Source organism: Solanum pennellii, chromosome 9, assembly GCF_001406875.1.
Source record: "Solanum pennellii chromosome 9, SPENNV200".
In the NCBI taxonomy this organism is placed as follows: domain Eukaryota; kingdom Viridiplantae; phylum Streptophyta; class Magnoliopsida; order Solanales; family Solanaceae; genus Solanum; species Solanum pennellii.
In genome coordinates, this window is record NC_028645.1 from 35,841,175 (window position 1) to 35,851,176 (window position 10,002).

A 10,002-nucleotide genomic window follows, 5' to 3' on the forward strand; every position below is an offset into this window, starting at 1 on the left:
TATATATATATATATATATATATGAGAATAGACAAAGTGACACACAAACTTGTCCCAAATATTCAAAAATACACCTTAACTATGCGGGGTTCTATTAACCCTACTAAACAATCTTGAACTAATATTATTACACCATTTTTGTCCACCTTACATAAAGAGTGCGTGAACAACCTAAAATAACTAATATAATTTTATTTTTACCAGTATTTTATTATAAAATATATTTTCTTATAATTTTAATTTTTTTTCTTACTATTTCTCTCTTTCTTTCTTCTTCAAAAATTCATTGTCATCTCCATTGAAGCTTATCATGACCCGAGTCTACACCGTGGACGTAGACGGCACTCAAGAACCATTATTGGTCTTTAAGCGAACCCTCATCCTGGCTGACTACAAGCGGAAGTTTAACTTAAGCATGCAAAAGGTTTAAACTCAAATATATTCATGAAACTGAAAAACAAAACTCTAACTCAAATGAAAAACTCTAAATAATATAATATATTTAATTTGTCGTAAATTAGGCAACTTAACTCTGTAAAACATTTGATAAAATAAATGATTAATACATATTTCTCAACTATACTGAATAAACTTAAAATTAAATGAAATCCTCTGGAAGAAAGGAGGCTCACTGATACGTCCAAACTTACACTTCGAATGAATGTGTAAACGGTCATTGTCACTTTACAGTACTCAATTGGAATTGAGATCATTCCAACAGAGAATATCTTTACTGATTATGCTTTATTGTTGCTCTTATCCGATTATTGTTACTATTTCCTAATGAATTTAGACAAAAAGCAAAATTTGGGTATGAATAGCAAGTACAATTTCTAAACTTAACATTAAGATTTCAAATCTATTGGATAGACTATGACTAAGGATGGGTTATTCTGTTGATTAAAAGAAATCAAGTTAGTGTTCATTATGATAATAACTATGAAACTCCTCTGGAATCTGAGCTTCAGGCAATCATAACTCCACAATGCTTACCGAATGAAGTTTATCTAACGCTTGTCATCCTTATTAGACAATAATCGTTTATATTCTCTCAAACTACTAATAATTTTTTATTAAGAACTCGCTTTAACGGATGTGAAGATAATGTTTTCTCTCGAGCTCTAACTTTAACCTCAATATGTAGAGAGATCTTTGCTTTCTATTAACAAGTGTTTTTCTCTTGAATGACCACTTGATTTAGGCTAGTCTAACACGTGCATTCATTAGACCAAATTATAATAAAAGCTTTAGTCTTCAGCTTGTGAACAATGATTGTTCTACGCTCATTTTACAAGGTCAAATTCACAGTATCGTCATAGATCCCATACACCTGATTTAAATGCTTGGTGAATCATAGTTCTACGTATATAACAGTTGATAGTAAATTAGAACATAATGTTAAATACGTACGATGGAAAATCGAAAATCAAAAGCAGTCTTGATAATCTTAAAATCAAAGTTTCTCTTGTTGCCAAGCAATTCGAAAACAAGTTATCCTCGAAAAATACCAAGTTCAATTGCTCCTCCTTAATCCCAATATCCCATCTCCCAAATAATAGTTCAAATTCCCTAAATAACATCCCCAAATATCTTTTAGAAAGATACCTAATATAACTAGGACTGTATTGTCGCTTTCCTTCACGTCCCCCTATCACGCCCCATGAAAGGCTTCACGGTTCGTACAGTAGTCTGTGGTTTCGCTTCAAATCTCCGAAACTTTAGTTGCTCTCTAAAATTTGGTTCGCGGATAGAATCATGGACTGACAAAGTTATCACGGTCTGTAAAGACGTCTGTATTCTTCATTTCAACTTTCTCAAACTCTAGTCACTTTGGAATGCTCTCTAAAATCTTGTTGACGGACAGAATCACAGACTGTCAACGTTATCACGGTCCGTGAAGACGTCGTAGTCTTCACGTTATATTTTTCAAACTTTAGATACTTTGTACTGCTCTCTAGAATCTTGTTGACGGACAAAATCACAAACCGTCAAAGTTATTATGGTCCGTGAAGACGTCCATGCTCTTCACTTGAACTTTCTCAAACATTGGACACTTTGCACTACTCTCTAGAATCTTGTTGACATCTTGTTGGCAGACTGAACCACGGACCATCAAAATGATTACGGTCTGTGAAGACTTTCGTTGTCTTTACTTTAACTTTCTCAAACGTAGGTCTTCAGAATTCCTCAATTGTCATCACACTTCACGATAACTTTCACGGTCCGTGAAGTGAGACACAGACCGTCAAGATGGCTGTGATTTACTTCTTCGTATCTTCTCTGTCTCATTCTTCCTGCATCATCAACAAACACATCAAATCATTACAAATACACTTGATTCTAGTATTAGTTCTTTGTTTTTAAGCGTTAAACTGTACTCGAATATCCCGATACATCAACGCCCTCAACTTAGAGCCATTACTTGTCCTCAAGTGATGATATTAATTATCCCCTTACTTTTCTAATTTTTTTCTAATAGTTGACAACATGCAGCAGCTATTTTCCACACGTTTTGTATCCCAATTCATTGAATCTGACATGTGAGGATCTATATATGACATTTCATTAGCTACAGCAAATCATGCCTATGTCTGTGAGTTAATAACTTACTTAATCCAGTGTCAAATGCAATCACAGTGTATTCACAACAAAGAAGTCCCTCGCTCAAGATGATTGGGACTCAATATTCCTCTGACGCTCTAAAAGAACTTATATCCCTAACAGCAACTACTATAGGCTTGCCCTCGTTTTCTACACTCTATTGTTCAGATAATAGGAATAGGATCACTTCAGGACTTTTATTGGCTTATAACATAGGCTCGGTGCTAAGGAAAGTATATCAGGATATTCGATTTCGTGAGTGACTAATCCATTGATTTCCTAAAGTTTTGTTTTCACAAACCCTCTTCTACTTAAATCTTTTGTTTCCTTTCTTTCTATCATCCCAGCAGGCACACGTTTATATACATACACACCACTTGTATTTCAGCTTGCTGGTTGAACTCTCTCGGGTTGTACTCACCCTCAACTTATGCACTCAGCCTAAGTTGTGCCAATGTACCTTTGGGTAAACCAAGGTTATAAGTTGTTTTAGGTGAGAATAAAAATTTATTTCAGGCTCAACATGGGTTCAAGTGGTAAGCTTTTAATTTGGTTCTTTTTTTAACAAAATATAGCCTACTGATCATTTCCTATCAAAATCTCCTCGGTTTGAAGCAAGACTACTCAGGCAAGTTCTAGTTTCTGCTCATAGCGCTAGACATCAATCAATACTCACACACAGTTACACATGATTGCATTATCCAGTTTCTTAATTTGCTTATGAATCATTCAAACATAGAAATGTTCAACAAGTTAGTATGTAAAATGTCGTATAAAGATCCTAACCGTCAAAACCATGTTAAGAATTGGTTGTACATTTTCTTTCTTATCTGTTCCTACGTATCTCAACCTACTATGATAAATACAAAGAAGCTCAAAAGACGGAGACAACCTCCATTTTCTACATCTATGGAAGGTTTCTCAACCACCCCATCCCACAAGAAAGGACTTTGACCTTAAAGTCGATATAGAATGCTATACATAAATGGAAATAAGGAGGGATCATACCTACAGCGCTCTAGGTGCCGGTCACGGGATCTGCACTGGCACATTTATCAGCAGGTGCTTGCTCAGAATGGAGTGGTGCAGTGAGTACATCAGACACCTCAGGGATGGGTGTTGCATTTTTAGTGTAAGAGGTGCTCCACTTCCAGATGTGCCAGCTAACGGTGCTTTTTGTTTTTCCTTTTCACGGGTTGCTCGTTCTCTTTCCAACCTCTGGGATTCTTTGTGATCTCTCTTCTCTGCTTTCTGTGCCACAATTTATGGATCAGGATCAGTGTCCTAGTCGAGATCATGAGCCTTATTATTCTGCTTTTTTGATTTGGCAGGTAGTTCTTCATCCCAAATTTTGTCAAGTGATTGTATTGGAGGTGCCTGATTTAGCATCTGCATCAGTGACTCAGGTAGTGCAGGACGAGGATGCTGCACCAACTTCTTGGCTAAATTAACAATCTGAAATCGCATGTTAGGCAATTGTGCCTTCAGCTCATTAGTGTTTGTCTGACTAGTAAGTGGGAATCGGTCTTGCACCAAATTCTCAATGCCATCTAGTCACTCTTTAAGTACTTCCAACTCCTTCCAGACCTGACTAGTGATGTCTTTCTTGTGCAGATACTTTGGTTTCAATCATTTGAGGCATCCGACAGACTATCTTATCTACTAATGCCCCGGTTTGGCATTTATCTGCAATCAATTTCTCAAGAAAAGCGACAAGGATAGACACAAAAGTACCTGAAGTCTGTGTAGGCTTGGTTTGATATGGTGAGTCTGTGGCTGTTTGGGATGATTCACCTTGCTCCGACACTCTATCAGTTTGTGGTAATTATAAAGGAATTTGCGGAACAACAGTCAGATTACCTATCGCGGCAGATTTAGATCCAAATAGGTGGTTTGCCAAATCTTTTGTTTTGGATACTTGAATGATTCTTGAGGCCTCACGACATTGATCAACTAAACCGTTTGGAGGAATCTCTTCTTGGAAACATAACTTCCCTATCAGACAAAGGAAAGGAAATTTCGCTCTCTCATTCAAGGCCGTGTCTCACATTTCAATTGCAATGATTCTCCCAGTATTCACGGGGTAACTTCTTAGTAAGCACGCCACAAGTGAAGCAAGGGATGGAGAAAGCGTGTTATCATTTGCTGTCGGCCACAATTGTGCTCGGATCACAGCCCACCACACTTTGGATAGGAAGGTTAATGTATCTTTAGTGATGGTTATAGGCATAGTAGTGAGCCAGCTTGCATGTTCCTCGGCTATGGCAATCCACCATAATACCCGTTCTCGAGAGGCCTGATTTTTCCATGGTTGCTACATTGGTAACCTCATGGTGCTTCCCTTCAAAAAGTCCTATGGATGTTGGAGCAATGTAGTTCGGTCCATGCAACATTTAATTAATAGAAGTCTCCAAAATGTCGATGGACTTGCCCCCTAACAATGATTGATTCAAGGGGACACAATGTAGTAGCAAACTCCTTATGCCCTCGTTTTGTGGTTTGAGAAACTACAGCAAGATTTATCAGAGTGGTTGGGTACGATGTATATAACTCCTTAGTCAGGTGACTCAAACAATCTCCCAGTGTATTATCCATCTACTCGAACTTGTTAAAGTGAAATGTCCGATAAATATCTGATCATGCCCTGATGTCACTAACCACCACCCTTAACTCGGGTAAAACAGCAAGATTATTAAAGCTTCTAGTCTTGGTTACAATCCCTCTGTGGAAGAATTATTTGGTGCGGTCTACAGTCCACATAGTACGGTAGGATACAATGAGTTGTTCCCGGTTATCTGGATGAGATTCCTGAGTATGCACATATCATATCATGGTCTCTTAATCTGTGAGTATCTCATCAAGCTCTCTCTGATGAGCATCTTGTTTAGCTATTGTTTCCTGTTCTGTATGGGTTGCAAGAGAGAACGTCTGAGATTTGTCTTGAGAGATGTATTCATCTTCAGCACTGCCCCCCTTAATTGTCCTCATTATTGCTACGTGCTGTAAAGTGAGATGGGCTACTGGAAGTTCCAACATTCTCATAAGCACTACCCCTTCGAACTGAGAGGGAGTGTTCCGGAGCAGGCGTTGTTGGACTTGTGATCTAGTGGCCCGAGGTGAATGGTGTGTTGGAGTGACATCTAAATGAACCTATGACCCACTAGCCTCAGATGTGGCATGTCCCTCAGATTGGGAAGTTGTAGGACGGGTTGTCCCGTTGGCATTCTTCATTCTTGGTCATCATGGCATGGTACCTGTAGACATGACCAAAGTTATCATGAGTGCAAATCATTGACACAATATCGGGTACTCAGACTACCCCTGTGTTTAAAATCATCGTGACGCTATGTCTGAAGAATGATGTCACCCAATCTATCATCGTGAAGGCTCACAGAATCAATCAAATAAAACTTCATTTGAGTAATGTTCATGGATGCCTTTATGGACCATGGAGTCGACCACGTACCGTAAAGTCCTTCGTGAAAACTGTGCAAGTAATGTTCACGGCTGCCTTCATGGACCGTTGACTGGACCACGGACAGTGAAGTTCTCCATGAACTCTGCGCAAAATCAAAACAGAAACAACCAGCTTCATAATTTCCAAAAAAAATTTCACGGACAAGATCACGGTTTGTGGAGAAAACCATGGATCGTGATCTTGTTCGAGAACTTAGTTCACCGATACTCTGTTATATGTGTGGTCCACGGCTAGGTTCACGGTAGGTAAACATTTATACGGTCCGCAAAGTTAAGTGTGGCTCACCATTACCCAGTTTTAAGTTATGTAGTCCTTCATTCCTACTCAAATTACTCAATTTCCCATGTTTAAAGGCAAAATCAATGTTAACTAAATAACCACATAAGAATAATAGTTTATGGAGACTCAGTTACCGTACCCCCAAACGACTAACTAACAGGCTTTAACCCCAATAGTCCCAACTAGTCACGTAGAACAGCAACAAGCCCCCCATGACTACCGTGTTCAACCAAGAACAACGATCATTATGGAAAATGAACAGACCCAAAAGAAATAATTAAACACACAACATTGTACTTACTTGGAGGGATTTTGAATTGTACGTGTAGCAATGATTCAAGCAACTTACACTTAGTGGATTATGTGTAGGATGTTTGGGGAAACTGTTACAAAGGAAACACAAGAAAGAAGAAGAAAGAAAGAAGGAAAAAAATTGAAAAGGCGCGATTTATTAGACCTAAATAAATTGTGCATTTTGGATGGGTCTAATCGCTGGGCGAGGCCGGGCGGGTTGTGTTTAATGAATTACCTACATGAACAAAGGATTGTGAATAGTCCGTGAAAGGCATCACGGCCCATCTACCCTCACGAAGAAATAACTTCAGAGATGATACTTACCTGGGATAGATGACGAATCATAAATTCCCCTGTAAAGAGGTTCACAGCCTATGAGGCTGCTTGTAGAAAGCACTTTGACTTGTTCAGTGTCACCTAAACTTCACTATAGGTGAAAAGGGCCTGTATACATTACTACGAACCGTGAACCTTCCTGTGAACCCTTTATGTTGCTGCTTTCCAGTAGATTCCTTGTTTGATATTCACATAGACGCACCATGGAATTGCCCATAAAAGCTAACACGGTCCATGAAGTCTCCCATCAAATGCAGATTTCCCCAGTTCCTCTACACTTTCTTACTAAGTCTTCCTACACATGTCAGCACCCATTTACTCTACATAGTAAAAAACACAAAAAGAAATGCAAAAATACCTAAATTAAAAAAATCTTAGGTTGCCTCCCAAGCAGCGCACAATTTAACATCGCGACGCGATTCCAGTTCCTTGATTACTTAGACTTCATCAAGCATGCATTCTTCCCCTATCTTGGTTTCTTCCTAGGCACCTAGATATTACTTGATTCGTTGTCCATTATGTTTAAACCTCTTTATTTTGTCATTTTCCAGTTCAATCGCTCCAGATTGAAATACTGGGGTGACCGTAGAAGGTCCGGACCAATTAGATTTCAGTTTTCTTGGAAATAAATGCAACTTGGAATTGAACAGCAACACTAAGTCTACAGGAGAAAAACTTCGTTTCTCAATGTGGTTATCATGGTATCGCTTCATCCTCTTCTTATACAATGTTGACCTCTCATAGGGTCTCGAACAGAACTCATCCATTTTATTAATTTGATCTAGCCTTAAATTTGTTGTTTCATTCCAGTTGAGATTCAACTTTTTCAATGCCCAAAGTGCTTTGTGTTCCAGTTCAACAAGCAAGTGACATGTTTTTCCAAACACCAATTGATATGGCGACATACCAATAGGTGTTTTAAAATTTGTCTGGTATGCAAAAATGCATCATCTAGCTTTCTTGCCCAGTCTTTCTGGTTAGCATAAACTGACTTGGCCAAAATTTTCTTGATTTCTCTGTTAGACACTTCCACTTGGCCGCTGGTTTGTGGTGATATGGTGTAACTACCTTATGTTGTTTAACCCCATACTTGGTTAGAAGTGCGTTGAATACTTTGTTACAAAAATGATAACCACCATCACTAATAATAGCTCTATGCGTCCCAAATCTTGTAACAATGTTCTTCTTTAGAAATGCTGCAACACTCTTGTCATCATTCTCAGGTAATGGTACAGCTTCTATCCATTTGGATACATAGTCCACTGCTACCAGATTATACTTATGTCCATATGAACTCACAAAGGGGCCCATAAAATCAACTCCCCACACATCAAAAAGCTCTACATCCAAAATGGGTGCCATAGGTAACTCATGATTCCTTGATATGGCTCCTTGCCTTTGGTATACATCACAACTTCGTACCCACATTTAAATATCTTATGAGTTATGCGAGCTCCACCATGGTGCCCACCTACAGGAGAGGAATGACAGGCTTCCAGAATAGCTAACAACTTCGAGAACACATCTCTTGATGCATTATCAGCACATACTCTGTATTCATCCAAAAAAATACTTACCCACATCATCTAAGAACTTTTTATTTTGCTGATAAGTCAGCCCATCAGGTATCAAGTCACTAACTAAGAAATTATCAAAATCAGCAATCCATGGAATGAGATCAAGAGTAGCAGGCAATACCTATTCATCTGAAAATGCATCATCTATTTCAGCTATGTTCTCTATTTGCAGCTTCCAATCATGAAAGGTGATCCGCTACCCGATTTTCACAACCTCTTCTATCTTTTACTTAAAAATCAAATTCTTGAAGTAGTAACACCCATCTAATTAACTTTGGTTTGGCATCCTTCTTGGCCATGAGATATCTCAGCGCAACATGATCTGTGTGAACTATTACTTTGGTGCCCAGCAAATAAGCTCTGAATTTCTCAAAGACATACACTATAGCTAACAGTTGATGTTCAGTGAATGTGTGATTTTGTTTTGCTCCATTTAGTGACTTACTAGCATAGTAAATCGGATGGAACATCTTGTTGCGCGTTTGACCCAATACAACACCTAATGCAGTTCCACTGGCATCACATAACACTTCAAATGCTTCTGCCCAGTTTGGACCAATGATTACAAGTACTGAGATCAGCTTCTCTTTTAGGATTTCAAAGGATTTTATCCAGGCGTCATCAAAGATGAATTTCACCTCATTATCCAAAATATTACACATGGGGTTTGCAACTTTGGAGAAGTCCTTGATAAAACACCTATAGAATCCAGCATGTCCTAAGAAGCTTCGAACACCTTTAACAAAAATAGGGTGAGGAAATTTTTCAATCACCTCAATCTTTACCTTGTCAACTTCAATTCCTTTTTGTGACACTTTATATCCAAGAACTATGACCTCTTTAACCATGAAGTGGCATTTCTCCCAGTTCAGCACCAAGTTGGCTTCCTCACATCTTTGCACTTCCTTGCTAATATTCAACAAACAGTCATCAAAAGTATCACCTACTATAGAGAAATTGTTCATAAATACTTCCAGAGTGTCCTCGACCATGTATAAAAAATGGACATCATGCATCTTTGGAATGTAGCTGGTGTATTACATAATCCAAACGGCATGCGTTTAAATCAAAAAGTGTTAAGGACATGTAAATGTAGTCTTTTCCTTATCTTCAGGAGCAATGGATATCTAATTGTAACCAGAGTATCCATCTAAGAAACAATATCAACCTTTACCTGTAACTTGTCCAACATTTGGTCCATAAATGGCATAAGTAAATGGTCCCTCAAGGTCCATCTATTCATCTTCCTGTAGTCCATGCATACTCGCCACCCGATCACTGGTCGCTATGGAACTAGTTCATTCTTTGCATTTTCCACCACAGTCATGCCTCCCTTTTTTGGCACGCATTGCACTGGACTAAACCAGTGGCTGTCTAAGATCGGCTAAACCACCCAAGCATCTAAACATTTGTTTATTTCCTTTTCACCACATTTTG

At 38.5% G+C, this 10,002-nt stretch overlaps 1 protein-coding gene across 1 annotated transcript; it reads right to left on the minus strand.

Annotated features, from left to right (window-relative positions):
• Positions 1-5,439: 5,439 nt before the first annotated feature.
• Positions 5,440-9,557, minus strand: LOC107030118. The gene is made up of 6 exons (XM_015231511.1): positions 8,826-9,557; positions 8,566-8,686; positions 8,385-8,459; positions 8,079-8,328; positions 6,068-6,161; positions 5,440-5,601 (listed from the first exon to the last, which is right to left on the minus strand). Exons 1-6 carry the CDS (start codon positions 9,555-9,557, stop codon positions 5,440-5,442), a joined length of 1,434 nt encoding a protein of 477 aa, XP_015086997.1.
• Between the last annotated feature and the right edge of the window lie 445 nt (positions 9,558-10,002).

Excerpts from the sequence above, each read along its gene's own strand:
- LOC107030118 (XM_015231511.1), bottom strand. The coding sequence starts at position 9,557 with ATGGTCGAGGACACTCTGGAAGTATTTATGAACAATTTCTCTATAGTA. Across the intron at positions 8,687-8,825 it reads AACCAAAGTTAATTAGATGG|GTATTGCCTGCTACTCTTGA; the intron begins GTGTTACTACTT and ends TCAGATGAATAG. Across the intron at positions 8,460-8,565 it reads AAAGTTCTTAGATGATGTGG|GTGGGCACCATGGTGGAGCT; the intron begins GTAAGTATTTTT and ends CCTCTCCTGTAG.